This window comes from Mustela erminea, chromosome 10, assembly GCF_009829155.1.
Source record: "Mustela erminea isolate mMusErm1 chromosome 10, mMusErm1.Pri, whole genome shotgun sequence".
NCBI classification, from domain to species: Eukaryota; Metazoa; Chordata; class Mammalia; order Carnivora; family Mustelidae; genus Mustela; species Mustela erminea.
In genome coordinates this window covers 105,829,043-105,845,916 of record NC_045623.1, presented here as the reverse complement: position 1 = coordinate 105,845,916, position 16,874 = coordinate 105,829,043, and the positions used below count along the sequence as shown (strand labels likewise).

The following is a 16,874-nucleotide window of genomic DNA, read 5'->3' as shown; positions in this document are numbered from 1 at the left end:
CTCACCTCCTGCTTCTTCCCTCAGGACTCTCCCCAGCGTCTCACACGGTCCCTTGTCCCCACTTGCTTACTGGCTCCCTCCAGGAGGACGTCAGCTCCAGCGGGAGGGCTCCCAAAAGCACAGCAAACAGCAGCCGACGAGTGTGGCGCTCCCAGACATGTAAAGTAGCCCCCAGAGCCCTCAGCCACCCCTCGCAGCAGGCACTCCACTAGGGCTGTCCCCGTGGTACAGATGAGGAAACAGAGGCACCCCAGAAGAGTGAGCTTGGGACCACAAAGTCCTGCACCAGTGCCCTGATCAGACTGCAGGCGGCAGGATGACAGCACGTGTGAGCGTGACAGTGGGGTGTGTGTGTTAGGATTAGAGTCCCTGGGGTGCTCAGGGACATGCAGTTGCTGACTGTCCAGCAGCAGGACACTGGGCAGTGTTGGGGAGGAATGTGGCTGGAGAGGCCAGCAAGCCCATCAGCCACCCACGGGCATTTTCCTGAGCCCCACTCTGCGCTGGGTATCCTGGGATCACATGATGGGCCGGATGTACCAGAGGCTCGGAGGTGGTGCCGGCTGCTGGGAGATGATCTGGGGACAGAGAGTTGCTGGGCAGTGGTCGGGGCCAGGCTTTACCTCCAGTGTGGAGGGAAGGTCATCTAAGGACGAGCTAGCTGAGAAACAGTGAAAGGACCTGGCTCCACAACGGTCTGAGGGAAGGCGTCCAGGCAGACAGACAGTGTGTACAAAGGTCCTGAGGCAGGAACAAGTCTGGGACTTGAGGCCAGAGAAGCCAGGGTCACAGGACCGTGAGCTGAGGGCACAGAGGCTGCTGAGCAGATTAAGTGGGAGAGGGAGAAAACCTGATTCAGTTTTAAACAAGCTCTCTGGGTTCTAGTGTGGTGTCAGGTGGAGGGCAGCTGGCCTGGAGCCATACCGGTTGGGGCTGAGCAGTGACCCAGGCAGCCATGGGGCATAGGGACAGTGGGTGTGGGGGCTGAGCAAGAGGGGAGAGAGGAGCCAGGCACGTTCCCAACCTCACTGAGAGAGGTGAAGACCAGTGGGATTTTCTAAGGAAAGACAACGAGTTCAACTCAGGACGAATCACGTTTGAGATGCGTGCTGGGACCCCACGGGGAGAGGCAGGGCTGGCAAAGCTGATCGGGGCCTGAGCAGTGAACGCAGAACAAAGCTCGTGGCATGCGGCCTGGACCCCACCACCCGAGGAGGAGGGAAGGGTACGGCAGGTGGCCATCAGGGCCTGGTGTTTTGGGGTCATGGATTGACCATCTGGACACTGCGGTCCTATGCCAAGGGAGCACGGGCTCCACTGAGGCCTGGGGCATCACGCCAGGCTGGCGAGGCAAAGGCGCAGAGCGTGCCTGGATCGGGCCGCGCTGCTGGAGCCCAGAGGCCAACGAGAACAGGGAGCAAGTATTTGCCTGTGTGAGACAGAATTCAGCATTCGGATGGGGCACTGACAATACGGAAGACGGGACAAGGGTCCAGGAGAGAAGTGGGGAAAGCCTGTGTTTGAGGACCACGAGAAGCAGGCGAGGTTCTGAGAAGTGGCCCAAGACCCAGAGGCAGGTGCTGCAAAGGTCAAGGCCTGGGGCGGTCAGGGGGAACAGACACACATCGGCCAAGGGGACAGGGTGGGGGCGGAGGCATCCTGCCAAGGCTGCGAGGCTGCGGGTCAGCATATGGGACGCACACCCACCCCTAGTCCTCACACTCAGGCAAGGCAGGTCGGAGGGCTGTGGGGGGCTCCCTGCCTTGGGGAGCAGCTGGGGGTACAGCTCTGACGGGGGGCTGAGGGAAGCGGCACGTGGGAGAGAAGTGAGGTCTTCCCTGAGGCCTGCCTGTCAAAGGTTCTCGGTGCCTGCTCTCCTCCTGCTGGAGACTCAGGCTCTCCCTGGGGCGCAGCGGGAGCGGCAGGGGGCCACAAAGCGCCAGCTGCTTGAGAGAGGCGCCCCCAGCCCTGGCCACTCTGCCCGCTCCCCCTCACCCTCCGGAGGGTGGGGAGCTCTGACTGCAGCCCCAGGAGAGCTGCCTCTAGCGACAGGCTCGGGAGCCATCAGGAGTGGCCCGAGCCGCCCCAGGTCATGCACTGAACCCGAGCCTGGGCTCTCAGGATGGGGTGCACGACCCTCCACAGGGGCCTCAGCCTTGCTGAACTGAGGGGTCCTCGCCAGGGGACAGGGGAGCCAGCAGTGGGGGCCCCACTCCCCAGGGCCGGGGTGGCTCTGGCTGTGGGGAGCAGCAGGAGGTAGGCTGCTAGTGTCTGGACGAGGTCCAGGAGAGACACCTCTGCGACCGGCACTGGTAAGGGGTGTGTGAGGCTTCCGGTAGAACCATCACCGGCCTCGGGGGAGACCTGTAAGCCGCGAGCACACATGCATGCATTCCTTCCGCAGTCCCCGATACCTTCCAGCCAAGCACCCTGCCCACTCACCCCCCTTCCCCATCGCCCACTCTGAACCTCGGCTGCCTCTGGCTCCCTGACTCTCCTCGACTCGCCCTATGTCCAGCTCTTGTCAGACTGCTGGGATTCCAGGCCCGGGACCCTGCGGTGGCAGCAACCACTGGGTCCCCGATGCCCAGCCTCATGCTGTCGGGGTCTGGCTCAGTCCCCATCAGGCAGGACACTCAGGCCAAGGCTTCTTGAGAACCCAGCCCTCCGGAGGGTCCTCAGCCCCATTTTAGCTTTTACACACGGCGCCAGGGGTCCCTGGGTCCTGTACTCAGCCTTGAGAGAGAAGCCCCAGAGCAAGGAGCTGGTGAGGACGGCCCTCTTGTCCTATCGGCCCGGTCTGACCTCACAGCCCCCAGGGGAAGGCCTTCCCGTTTGAGGGGTAGGGCAGCCAAGGTCACCGGGGCAGGGAGCGGCCAGGCTGGGGCCCTGCCCCCCACAAGGACGGGCGCTCACTCACCACGAGCTGGGGCACAGGCAGCGACTTGCCCTCCTGGCTCAGGGACACGTAGGTGAAGAAGGCACTGGCCGCCCGGTAGCGCTTCTGCGAGTTGTCCACCACGGGGTCGGCGTCCACCAGGACCTCGATCTCCATGGACTTGTTGCTTGTGAAGGTCATGCGGCCAGAGATGGTGATGACGCAGCCTGCGGAGCACGCACAGCCGGTTAGCAGGGCGCCGAGGGGTGGGGAAGGCCACAGGCAGCAGTGTCCCGGAGGGCGTTAGAGACACCGGGTTAGGCAGCATCTAACAACTACGCGGACAGGGAAATGGCAAGCTCTCGCCACGCCTCGTTATGGTCCCTAAAGGCTCACCTGCCTCGGAAGCAGGCGTTTGCTTTCGGTGTTCACGTGATCACTCGGAGTGGTGGCTGTCACCTGGCCCCCTGCCTCCTGGGAGGGGCGGCCCGCAACCTGCTTTCAGGCAGCCGCGGGGTGAGCTGGCTCTGTCCCTCTGAAATCACGTTAAGGCCACACCGGCCCACACTGTCCACCCTGTGACCTTATTTGTGCCCGGTACCTTCCCAGCTCCCTGGCTGTTCCTGATGCTGGTCTGACGCTTGGGCACTTGGCAGGGCCAGGGGTCCCGCTGACCGTGGTCCCACGTCCCCGGGAGCCACTGCGCACTTCAGCCCACCCCCCCCCACCCTTGTGTCCTATGAGACTGCGTCTGTGCCGTCTGGCTCTGTCTCTTCAGCGGCTTGCTCACGGGACCAGAGCTGTCCTGGGAGTTGCCCTGCCACACAGCTGAGGCCCTGACCTTGGTCGAGTCCCCAGGTGCTCACCACCTGCCTAGACTGGCAAGGTTTCCCTTGTTGATCACGATTCAGAGTCCTACATTCCCACAACACTGTCCCCGCTGTCCCTCTCCCTCTCAACCTCAACCGAACCCCCGTCCTCCCCGTGGCCCTTGGGTCAGGACTACGCACCCTGGCAGCTTCCCAACCTAGAGCCCCCCACTCCCCGCTCACGGGCTCTCGTCTGCCAGCCTTGGCCCTTCCTTGCCTTGCTGCCTTTCCGTCACGGAGCCCAGTGTTTTCCTATACAGACTGGACTTGCCTCCCAGGGTGACCACGGGGAAGACACGAGATGAGCCAGGTGCTAGCACGGGGCCCACTGGAGGAAGGCTCTCAGCACGGTCATTATCATCACCGATGGATTGGTTCCGGACCATAAGGCAGCACTGAGCCTCAGGACTTCCAGGGTGGAGGGGCTGACACCCGGCTGCACCCCCAACGATGAGTGGCCAGAACGGCTCCCCCAGCCCCTGTCCCCAGCATGGCCTCATTCCAGGCTGGGTTCAAGGCAATCCCTGTCCAAGCCTGGCACACGATGCTGAGTCCCACTCCCCGGAACCAGGGCTGGCTGTGGGGACATTTTAACAATCCTGGGAACCCTGACGTCCGAGCTCCAAGGACACAGGCACAAGACACGTTTAAAGACCCAGGAGGACAGAAAGTCAAGACAGCATGGGGACTGTTAGAGGTGAGTGTGTGGGCAGGCCAGAAGCAGGGGTGGTTATTCCATGTTACAGAGTTCCAGAACGTTCCATGCCACATTCAATTTCATACTTACAGGGAGTGCTTCAAGTCCTGCACAGCCACTTCCGGGAGGGAAGGCCACGCGGTCAGTGCTGGGGGCATTATGGGAGCTCTACGAGGACAGAGTCACGAACAAAGCACCAGCACACATGAGTGTGTCCCGAGTCCTGCTGCCCCGTGAGACTCTGCCTCCGTGACCCACAGGAGCAGCCCCTCACGGGCTCACCAGCCTCTGCCGGAGTTATTACGGGCGGCTTGGCACCCGGGGCAGGAGGAGGACGCGCAAACCCATCTCCCTGCGTCCTTCCTGTCATCATGTCTCTACCCCCGGAGAACCTGGGATGGCCACGGGGCCTCTCCCAGAGGAAGAGATCACATCAATGCTGCTTCTGGTTCAGGGGGTCAGGACACCCCTGAAGTGCTCTGTGGTCCCGAAGCTGGAGGCTCTGTTTGGAATGACCTTGTGGGAGCACCTACGTTTGGAAGCGAGGACACACGCCAGGCATGTGGATGCCTTGCTGGAAGGTAGCACACCGGCCCGGTCATCCTAGTCACCCCACCCAGCCGGGCGGTCCCGGGCTCCACCTGCTCACCGCCTGTGACCGCTGCTCCGATCTCACGAGCCCAGGGCTCAGCGGGGGCAGGTGCTCACCACCCAGAGGGTGGTGAGGACAGTGGCCCACACATGCGCAGTTCTGGTGGACAGAACTTGCTCCAAGGCTCAGCTGGGACTGGCTCCCCCATCCTGCCAATTCCTTGAGGCTGGGGCGGTGATTTCTCTGGGGACTAAAGCCTAAACCAGAGGCCAGCAGGCCCCTTCCCCATGCAGGGGTGGGGCAAGGCCATCAACATGGCTCACCGGGGAGCATGGGGCTTGGACACAAGGCCGGAGGCAGGATGCCCAGAGATCTCATGGGGATGGGGAGTCAGGCTCCTTCCCACAGAGTCTGGATCATTCCATCCCAGGTATAGGGGCAGAATCACAGGAGGGGCGTGCCAGGCCTACCCCCACCCTCGCCTGGGACACAGGGACATCACGTGAGACAGGGAAGGACCGCAGCGCGGGCCGGCCTGTGTTCACGTTCACTTCCGTTATTACAGGAACTGCAGACGGGGGAACGGGAACTGCGAGACGCGGTCCCCTTTGTGGGGGACAGCGGAGGCAGAGTGGTCCAAAGTGCTGAGACACTGCCTGGGGACTTTCCCACTAGGTCACACATCCAAATCCACCCAGAGGACCCGGCATGACGAGTTTAGGGGGGAAATGGCCACTGTCATTGGCGCTAGGAGCCACAAGCCTGCCAGGACAGGCTCCGGGTGTCAGGCCACCCTCCCGGCCAGGGGTGGTGGGGGAGTTCAGGAGGGGGCACCAGTTCTCGGAGCTGCTAAAGTGGGAACAGACAGCCATTCCCCACCGAGTGTCTCCATGAAAGGCAGGTTCTTGGAGCGGCCCCGAGATGGCCCGCAGCCCAGGCTACAGGGCCCTGAGGAGGACCTCGGGTTCCGCGGGCTCCGGAGCACACTGGGCAGGTGGCCAGCCAGCCCACACTGGGCTTTGGCTTCCTCACCTGCAAATAGGCACAGGGAGTAGCTCAGGGAGGTTGTGAGGAACGGTGAGCCTCCAAATGTGGCCACGTGGAGGTAACTCACCTACATTAATTTTGTTACGTGGACGTGAAGCCCAGGACAGAAATTTCTGGTAAGGTCTGAGTGCCCTTCTGTTTAACAGCCCTCCAGGAAAAGCCCCCTTAAGCTAAGGGGAGACTGAGCCCACACAGTGCTCTTGGGGATCTCTGGGTGCAGAATTACACCAACATGGTTAAAAGTAACGTTTAAAGCAGATCACATTTTCCTTCTTCTGTAGCAAGCGTGTGTATACCCTGGCCAGGAGTCTGCTTCTAGTGTCATCTACATGACTCAGAAGGGCTACAGCATGCACGAGGGAGACTTTACATTTTCAGCTTGTGAGGAACACAGGGTAGCAAAGCATTAAAAACCCTGCCTTTCTCCCTGGGTCCCAGTTGATCAGCACCTGTGCCAGACTGGACGCCGAGACATGACCACAGCGGTCGTGGTCCCCGCACAGGGAGGCCAGGGCTGCGGCTCAGCTCGCCCAGCATGTGAGCGTGGTCTGAGAGGCCGGGACTCCAGGACCTAAGTACCCTCTGGACCCGACCTCCAGCGCTCACTACCCCAAGGCCTCGCTGTGAATCCCCTGGGGCCTCAGAGGTGCTGGGTTCGAGCAGCTGAGGGGCTTCGGGCAGATTGAGGGGCGTCCCCTCGCCACGCCTCCCTGAAGCCCACCAGGGTTGAGCTACTTGTTGCTCTCCTGTGCTCTCTGCGAGGGTCCTGTCTACAGAGCGTTAGGAGAAGACACAGGGCGGGGAGAAAGCAGTGCTCAGAACCGGTCTGGAGCTCTACCTGCCTGTGTCGAGCGGAATTAACAGACCGCGACAGCGGGGGAAGCAACAGCCACCAGAGCTGTCCATGTCCTCATCCCCTGCCCCTAGGGGTTTTGTGGCCTTGCGTGGCAAAGGGGCTTTACAGATGTGGTTCTAAGGGGGCGACTGGCCTGGACTATCCAAGCGGGCCCAGCGTCATCACGAGGGTTGGAGACACCCCATCTCGCCGGCTCTGGAGACGGAGGAGGGTCCGCAAGCCGAGGGGGCAGGCGGCCTCTAGAAGGCGGAACAGGCAAGCAGGGATTCTTCCCTACAGTCTCCAGAACGGCCCCCGACTTCAGTCCAGTGAGACCCGGGTCAGACTTCTGACCTCCAGAACTGAGACAGCAAATCCGTGTCGTTTCCGCCATGAGGTTTCTGGTAAACTGTCACGGCAGCCCTAGAAAACCCACACACCTACCCGGGCTGCTGCAGCACCGGGTGACTTTGATGCAGTCTCATGGAGGCTGCTGCCAACGCTGCGTCGTAAGTGACCGCAGAATCAGGAGAATGCTACTTTACAAACCTTTACGTGGTTTCGTCCTATGTTTCTATCGCTTCATGGGACAGTCCCGTGTTTCAAGCAGGGACTCTATGACAGTACGAGGAATCTAGAAATTTGATGCAGCTCCAAGAACCAATACACGAACCCCAAAGGCAACTGGGCCAAGGTCCTGGCCTGCCGGGTTTCCAGCGGGAAGGGTGGTCGGTTGTTCACTGTTCCATCAGGCCTGGAAATTAAAACTTGCAGTTCTCTTGCCACAAAGTATCCAACCGAGATGAAAGGAGGCCACCGTACGTACGTCTGGTGTCTTGTAAGCTCTGCCAGTCTCCTGTCTGGGGGCTCCAACCGCTGGATGCCTAACTGACTTTGGGAGCTGGAGCTTCTGTCAAATTCCTCTAGTGAATTCCGGAAAAAAGCAGAGTCCCGTGGGTACCAGCAAGAAGCCAAGAAGCAGGCCTGTCTAGTGAACGCCATCTGGAGGCCCGAGCTTGGAGCGGGGTGCCCTGCAGCCTTGTGGGACGGCTCTGTGCCCAGCGCTGCAGGGAGCTGGGTGGTGGTGGGACCCCACTGAAGGGGGCGCTGGGGCACTAGGCTTTGTGCTGAGTGTCCACAGGACCTCTAGGGTCTACGGAAGCCCCTCCCAGAGCACCAGGTGCTGGGGACAGAGTCCAGACCGTCCAGAGACCAGCGCCGCCCGGCAGACTTCCCGTGATGGTGGGAAGGTCCTCTCTCTGTGCCGTGGAATACAGCAGCCACCAGCCACGTGCGGCCACTGAGTACTGGAAATGTAGGAGGTGCCACGGAGGGGCAGCATCTGCCATTCTGCTTACCTTTAATTGTGATGCAAAAAGCCACAGGTGGCCAGCAACTGGTGTGGGGGACAGCCCAGGTGGGGGCCCCCAGGCAAAACTGACGAGATGGAGGGCACAGCCGGAGGCAGGACTAAGTAACCTCAGTGGGAAAAGGGTCCTGGGCCAAGGCCAATGCCAGAGACACGGATGGAGCGGGGTCTTCCTTGGGGCTGGACTCCCCTGACGGTGAGAACTCTTAGCCATGCTTTGCACGAGGCTCGAGAAAGCCAGGAGAGTTTTGAGCCCAACCACGTGGGCCAGCCGCCGCTCCGGCAGGTGCGTAAGGGTCAAGGGTGAGTGGCGCTGCATTTGATGGCCAGGCTACGAGCTCGTCACCCAGATGACAAGGCCTGGGCCATGGCAGTGGATGCCCGTGTCGATCGAGCCCGGTGGTGAGGAGCCGGCTGTGCGGCCCAGGGAGGTTCCAGGCAGGAGAAGTGGGGATGAGCAGGCTTCCTGCGGCTCAGGGCAGGTGTGCCGCGTGCCCCCGGAGTGGGGCGTCTCCCGGGCTGGATGGCACGGCGCTGCTCTTCCCACAGCGGCCGCGCTGCCAAGGGTTTCCGACGCTAGGGACGGCTCAGTGTTGGCGTTGCAGAGAGCAGCAGCGGCGAGCGCTCCTCAGAAAAGCACAGAGCTAATGAAGTAGCTTGCAGTGTCTCACGTAACACAGCCAGGAGCATTTTCTAGAAGATTCCTCACTTCCCACCCAGCCTGGGGAGAACGGCTTCTCCACACCCAGGTCCAGCTTTAAGTGTTCCTGCCTGGGCTTCCCGAGCCACGACAGCGACAGCAGCCGCACGCCAGCATTCCTGTCTTCAACGGCTGCCTGGGCCTTTCCGTTTCTCATCCTGAAGGGAAACAGTCCGCAACGGGGCGAGCGGCCCATGAAAGTAAGTTCAGTCTTCAGGCTTCACCAGCTTTTCCTGAGTGACACCGGGGCTCCCGGGACAGCCCAGCCCACCTCGCAGGGCCGGCCACCCCTGCTGTACCCCGCCCAGTCAGGCCCCCCGTCAGGAATGCCGCCCTGTGTGCCTCTCTGAGATGCCTGGCCTCCAGAGCCATGAGACAGGACGTCTGGGGCCTGTGAAGCCCCTGGTTTTGTGGGAAGTCATTAGAGCAGCCATGGCGCACTCACAGGGATGTGGTACGTGTGCTGGCCACGCACCTGCCTTTCTGGACTTTTCCCCACCCTGTGAGATCAGCCGTCAGAGGGTGGGGAGACCCTCCCAAGAGGGGCAGTGGCCTCTTACGGTGGCACCGTCCAGGGTGGTGTCATTGAGTAGGCTGGACACTGGCTGTGGGCCGCTGCCGCCCTGTGACCACAGCCCTGGGGTGTCCACCTGCTCAGCCGCCTGCGTGTGCCTTTCCCGTGAAAACATCATTACTTCAGGAACCGTCCTTATGCTGGTCCCATTCTACGGTCAACTTTGGGATGAGTTAGTTCGATGCCCACGAGAAGGAAGACCGCCCCGTGTGCTGTGCTGTTTCTCTGTGTCCCGAGGCCGGGCCTGTCTCCTGCCCCGTGGAGGAGCGCCCCGGCTCCCTCATCAGAGAAGCCAGAGAAGCAAGGGGCTTCTCAGCTCTGCTCCAGCGGGGCTGCTCCTGGGAGTCAGGGCCTGGGGTGCCCCCCAACCCTGACCGTACTTCTCAAAACTGGGGGCCTCCCTCCTGAGCCCCTCAGATTAACCCCTTCTCTGAGCTGGGTGCTGACTTTACGGTCGGCCCTCACGAGGGAAGGACTCACACCTGTGTGGAGAAAGGGGTGACTGGGGGCATCATAGAAGAGATTTTACCCACCTCACCCTTTTGCAAAAGAGAGAGTGAGCTGGTGTCTGCCGGAAGCAAGCTGTAAGGAGAGAAAACGTGTGGCGGGCGGAACAGTCCCCACACCCCCGCGTGAGGCCGGTCAGAGCCTCCGGACGGGACCTGACTGGGAATACAGATCTTTGCGCATGCCGCTGAGTTAAGGCTCTCTGGATGAAATTCTCCCGGGTTATCTGGGTGGGCCATAAATCCCGTGACCAATGTCCTTATAAGAGGCAAAGCAACAGAGAGAAGGGAGAGGCCACATGAAGGCGGAGGGACGTTGGAGTGATGGCACCACGAGCCAGGAAATCCCCCCAGAGGCTGGCCGAGGCAGGAAGGGGGGCTCCCCTAACACCTCCAAGAGGTTCTGTCCACACCTGGATTTGGGACCTGGGGTCTCCAGACCGTGGCAGTGCAAAGGTCTGCTGTTTGAAGCCCCCAGTCTGTGGTCCCCTGTGGTGCAGCCCCAGGACACAAACACCCTCTCCAGGGCTCTCGACTTTGCCACTGCCCCACTGCGGCACAGTGTGCCAGGGTCCCACCCGGCCTCCAGGTCCCTTTCTGCAGGATCAGGGATGGCAGGAGTGTGGAGGCTGCATGAGAGCCCCCAGGATGGGGTTTCACGGGATCTCAATCGGTTTGCATCGGAAAACTGAAGCAGAACAAGCTGGTATGTGGCCCACCAAGCCCTCGGCGAGTTTTGGGCACACTCGGGTCGCCGGCTGTCCAGAGTCCCCAGTGGGCAGGGTCACCCCAGCCTCACACTGCATGTCCCCAGAAAGGAGCAAAGCATGGGGAAGGGGGAGGAAAGGAGCCATGCCTGCAGAGCCCTGGGCCCCCCCAGAACTGGGGACATGATGGGCCCACCCTGTGCCTGCAGCAGGTGTGGCCAGCACGCTGCCAGACCCGAGACCCCACCCGGGACACCGGTGCCGGCTCCCCAGCAGAGCCATGGCCCAGAGGAGTCCCCAGCTTCGCACGGGGACACTCCTCTGGAGAACAACAAATAACACGTGATAGTGTCTAACAGCGCGTGGGGGACACTGGCACAGAGATAGGCCAGACTCCATAGCTGGGCGTGTGGCCCACATCCCTTCCTGTACAAAGCAAGAAACCTCTCTCCGAGAAAGCAGAAACCCTCTCTCTGCTCACCAGGGGCTGCTGGTGAGGGGTCCGGGGCATCACAGAGTCCAGACTTGAGCTGGGATGCCAGCGAGGGATCCTGGGGATCACAGACTCCGGGCCAGGGCTGGGATGCCCGCGAGGGGCCTGGGCAGGGACTGTGTGGGTGCAGCGGGCAGGTCCCATGGGCCACCCCTCAATCTGCCTGTTGGAGGAAACCCTCCAGAGTAGAACGTTCTGCCAGAACTACGCCTTCTGAAAATGAAGATCCTTTCTCTGTGTTTTGAAGAGGAACGTTTTAGAAACCGACAGCATCTGTCAAGGACAGCTGCTCACACGTTGCCCCAGTGACTTTCATGTTGCTAAATGGGTCCTAGAAAGGGCCCTGTCCTCCAGGAGAGTTCACGGTCTTGCCTGCGAATCAGTAATTCACACGGACCAGGAACCAACCATTCTCCTTCCTCAGCTCCCCCTTGGAAGTTAATTCTGGTCGTACAAAGGATTGGGGTGAAGACTCTGGTCGTTCTCTGGGCGCTTCCCTGAGCCACGCAGCACATACGCTGAGCCGGCCAGCGCGGACACGGGCTCTCCAGGAAAGTCTCTTTTCCTAGTTGGCGCTTCTCAAAGGGCACTTGGGAGACACGGAACAGAGCAAGGTCCTGGAACGTGAATGCCTTTCCCACTATGGATTTTGAAGTTGTGTTTGACAATGAAGTTGTGACCGCAGGGACATGTCCGGGGAGTGGTTCTAGAAAAACAGAGGCAGGGAATCCTGGCACAGGATTCTGTCTTTCCCGAATGTTCGTGCCACCGTGGCACTCGATACCAGAGGCCCACGGAGGACAATCCAGAACAAGACCCTCTTTCCGTGGACCAGTTCTAAAATGGCGCTGAAGTCTGTGTGGCAAACAGCCACCAGGTACGAAGGGTTTGTGCGAAGCAGACGGAGTGGAGCCAAACACCTTTTCCTCACCCTAAGATTGCCCAGACCCTACTAGGGCATGCTACACTTGCTCTCGATGGCCCCGGGCAGGCAGGCAGGCCTCTACCCTTCCAACGCTAGGACCCTTCCAGCCCCATGCTGGGCACCTTTCCCACCCGTGTTCAAGAGAGAACGTGCTGGCAGTGCTGGCCCCGCCACCTTCAAGGGTCAGGAAGGCCTTGGGGGGCTCAGGACAGACCAGTGCCACCACCACCACCCGCAGCCAGGGACTGGCCTGAGCCGACGGCTTTCCCAGCAAAGCTACTTGTGAACAACGCCAGGCTCCTGACACCGTGACGTCACCCGAGCCCACAGCAAGAGCTCCTTGTCCTGGGCACCAAGCCTCACCGCAGAAGACACAACACACGTGGAAATCACCCTGCGTTGGGAGGGGACGGTCACTCACTTCACACCCTCAGTAGTCCCATGGGGTGGGCGTGAGGAGCTGGCCCTCTCTCCTGGGAGGCCGCCAAGTCTCTGGGACAGGGGGAGTCCCAAACCCCAGGGCTGCCTGGCTGCTGGCCCATGGGCTTCTCTGCTCGGATCCCACCGCTACTTATATCGTGGCTTATCTGTTCCTCCCCCAGAGGAAATGTGGAAGGTCTGGGGCTCCGCTCACCGGAGCCGTGCTCGTAAGCTCTTTAGAAGGTTCTGTTCGGGGAGCATTTTAAGAGGGGTTGGTGGCGTTCCCCAGCAGCATAAAGGCCCCAGACACATCTGAACTGTGCGTGTTACAAGTCTGAAAAACCCAGCCCACCAATCCTAGCCTCACGGAGGCGTCAACAAGAACAAAGCGCAAGACCGGCTTCCTGTTCCTCTGGGGAGATGGGCAGACACGGGGCGCGGACCACCAGCAAGCTGGCTGAGGGAGCCAGAGCGCCAGGGGCCGCCCGGCTTCTCTCTGTCCGCAGAGCCTGTTACCTTTTCTGATCTTGTCGTGGAAGTTGATGGCGTCCACGGAGGCAGTGACTATGTTGGTCTTGCAATGACGCGCAGCCACGATTCCGGCCACCTCGTCCATTAGCTTCATGGTGACACCTGCACGGAGAAGGGGCACGCGGCAGGTCAGACACGGGGAGGCCATCTCCCACCCTGGAGCCCAGTCGTCAAAGACAAAGCCCTCCCACTCCCCAGCAGCCAGGGGCATTGCGGGGGTGACCGGGCATGGCTGACACCGCACACGCAGGAACCTGTGCAGGAACCTGGCTTCCTGAGCAGAGTCTGCGGACAACGGACCGCAGCTGATGGTCTAGGCCACTCACGAAACGATGGTCCTTTTCCTTCCCTCTCCAGGTACCCTGCTCCCTCAGGAAGTAAGTTACAAACCCTGCCGGCATGGCCGCGTCCGAAGTCAGGTCGCAAGCGTGAGCAAGAGCACGGAGATCCGAGCCGGCACAGGCTGCCGGCTCGGGTGGGAACGGGGCAGCCGTGTGGAAAGAGGTGGGAGTTTCTCAAAAGGCTGAACAGAGAGTTACCTACGCCCTGGCGGTTCCTCGCCTATGTGTGCACCCACGACAACTAAACACTCGTGGTCACACAAAAACTTGTACACGGATTTCATGACCGCGTTACTCACGACGAACAAATAGGGGACACGAGCCACATGCGGGTCAACTGACGCGCAGACGGGGAAACGCGGCCCCTCCGTACAGTGGCATATGATCCAGCAACAAAAATGAGCAAAGCCCCAACCCACGCCGCAACCACAGAGCAGCCCCAAGAACACGCTGCTCAGGGAAGAGGCCAGGTCCTAAAGACCAGACATTGTAGGATTTCCTTTATAAGAAAGGTCTAGAACAGGCAGAACCGTAGAAAGCAGATTAACGGTTGCCCGGCTGGGGGGTTGTGGGGAGATGGGGAGTGAGAGCTGATGGGTGTGGAGCTTCTCTTTGGGGGGACGAAACTGTTCTAATATTTACTGTGGTGATGGCCGTGAACCAGAGTACACCGGAAATCAATCACTTGTGACGGTGTGAATTCTCGGTAAAGCCATTACATAAAACAAACACACCAGAAAAGCCAGCCCACGGCAGGCCAAGGTGATCTTAAAACATCAGGCTGCAGGCGTTGGCTTTTGCTCAACTGCCCCCTTACTTTGGAGGGCTCACACCTGCACACCTGCTGGTCTCCCCACCCCAACACTGCCCCCCCAAGAAAACACGTGCTACTTACTTCATATTCAAACATTTAAACCATATTTGTTATTAGGCTGAACTACATGAAATTGCCAATATTCAACCATGTTCAACCTGTAAAAGGAGCAGAGTGAGATGAACCAACCTAACAGCTATCAAAAGTCTTAGAAGGCGCCTGGGCGCTCAGTGACTTAAGCGTCTGACTCTTGATTTCCGCTCGGGTCATGATCTCAGGGCTGAGAATGGCATCTGCCTCTGAGCTCCGCCGAGGGGGTCTGCGAGAGATTCTCACCCTCCTTCTCACTCTGCCCACCCAACGCTTTTCTTGTGTTCAATCAATCAGTCAATCAATCATCTCAGAAACTAACGTTCATTCACTCCAGGATCCAGAATGCTTTCTAAACATCCAGAACAAGGCGGGAAAACAAACGTCATCCCACTCGTGAGAGCTCACGAGGAAGCATGTTTAGGATGAGGCTTGCAGAGCCAAATGTCTGCAGGGCCAGGCGGGCGATCGGGGGCGGTAAGCAGGGCCGCTGCCTGGCCCTGCCCATGGCCTCCCACCCCAGGAATGCCGACCTCGTGCTACCAGCCTTGCGATGATGATTCCAGACAAGACCGGAACCTACACGTTTATAAGGCATCTACCAATTTTTAAACATTGGTGACTAATTAAAACCCTCTTACTGTGTGGGAAAAACAAAATCCAATAAACTGAAAAGAGCAGAGCTCCCCTCCGGACGGGACCGGGGGAGCAGAGATGCTGCTTACAGGGCACCTGGGACACAGAGGGACACCTGGGGTCCAGTATACTCTTCCCTCCATTCTGTGCATATCTGAGCATTCCAGAACAGTAGGTTTTTAAAAACACATCATTACCGTGACTTTTTTTCACGGAAGATGCTGCTATGTGGTGGAAATGGTAGATGACCAGACGGGGACGGAGACGCAGCTGCTGCCGCCGTTTTAGGAGAGACTGGTCCAGGGATTTGTTTCAGCCAAGATGGAAGGCATTGGTATCCCCGGTTTTCAAACTAACGCAGGCTCTGACCCTTACGGGTCTGAGTCTAAAGACTGTGCAGATGGCATGCTGGGGAAACAGCTTTTGAGAGGAAAGAATCGCAGGTGCCAGGTTTTATCTCCAGGTGACCGAGGCCAGGGCAGGGGAAGGCCTCTGGCCTCAAACAGCTTGGGTCAGAGCTGACACAAGGGGTCACACTGCGCTCCGTAAGGAGCCTATGCGGGGTGACGCTGTTACCGGAAACGGACATAGGCAGCCTCCCCGAGCCCACCACGAGGCCTTCTGGGTCTTTACCCGCAGCAGAGAGTCTCGGCCAATGCAGGGCAAAGTGCAGGCCTGGCGGGCCACATCCTCAGCCCCGCACTCCAAGGAGGGAAAAATACCAAAGAGCGCCGGGGTCACTCACTGAGCCTGTCAGTGTGGACTGCCTCGCTGGAGGGACCCCGAGCCTCTGGACGGGCCGCACTGCGGTGTGAATGCGGTGCTGCCCTCACGGCGGTGCAGGCTTGGAGTCCGAGGTCATTGCCTGGCTGGGGTCCCTGGGCAGGCAGAGACAGCCCTTGGGGGACGGGCGAGCCCCATGCCGCCCCACAGTGGACCTCCCACAGACCACCTCCTGACACCGTGTGGGTCCACGTGTGCGTGAGTGGAGTGAGGGGCAGTGAGGGGGGACGTGCGTGAGTGTGCATGTGTGTGGGTGTGTACACGCATGTGGGGTATATGTGCACACATGTGGGCACGCGTGCGCCTGCCTGTTCAGTTTTGCAGAAGGAGCGAGAGCCCACAGACTGAGTTCTCCTGGGTCGGTCTGCCTCACAGAGAACTGAGCTGTTCTAGCAGCTGGCCAGGTGGGCCCTGCTCGCTCGACCTGAATTCAGAAGGCCTTTTCCCAGACTTACTCTGAGTACGATAAGCAAACCTCCTCGGGCAGCCAACAAAAGCTGGTTCAGTCCCAGGAGCGGCAGGAGAGGCTGCGTTTGCCACGAGACACCCCCACGCCAGCAATAACGTACGTTAAGGAAACGCTGGTCCAGAATCTAGGAACGGTTGAAACCAAGAATGGCAAAGAGACAGGATTCCGGGAGAAATTATGGAGGGTGTCCAGCTGCAAGACTCACTTAAAATCCTTCCTCTTTCAGTGTTCCGGGGAGTGTTCAGGGCATTTTAACTGGAAAATTTTAGACGTTTGTAACAGTATTACATGTAGCTGTCCTTTTCTTAGATGGAGATCCCATCAGGGTCCTTCTGATGAGACCGAGACGAGGAGGGTTTTTTGAGAGAAAATGGAGACCGAGAAGTCCGGCCCAGGAGATGGGAACCAAGTGGACGCGTGGTAGAGAAGTAGCAGTGTCGCGGGGAGCTGGTCGGGAGCAAGAGTTTGGTTTCCAGCAGGGCCAGGGGCCGCCGCAGCTGCAGCACACGGGACTAGCATGTGCCAGGTCTGCCCTGGAGGGTGAGGACCATGTTTTGCTCACGGATGTATCCCGGAGTGTCTGCTCCGTGGGAGCCTC

General features: G+C 59.8%; 1 protein-coding gene across 8 annotated transcripts in view; it reads right to left on the bottom strand.

The window, feature by feature from the left end:
• ACOT7 (acyl-CoA thioesterase 7) overlaps positions 1-16,874 on the bottom strand; it is a 95,104-nt gene that overhangs the window by 12,395 nt on the left and 65,835 nt on the right. For 3 of the 8 annotated variants that reach the window (XM_032301489.1, XM_032301488.1, XM_032301491.1), the window contains exons 7-8: positions 13,129-13,245; positions 2,921-3,105 (exon numbers count right to left, since the gene is read on the bottom strand). In XM_032301489.1, coding sequence (XP_032157380.1) covers positions 2,921-3,105; positions 13,129-13,245 — 302 coding nt within the window. Of the gene's footprint in view, positions 1-2,920; positions 3,106-3,274; positions 9,180-10,094; positions 10,144-13,128; positions 13,246-16,874 lie in introns of those variants that run through there. The other 5 variants (XR_004276035.1, XM_032301490.1, XM_032301494.1 and 2 more) reach the window with 5 other exon arrangements.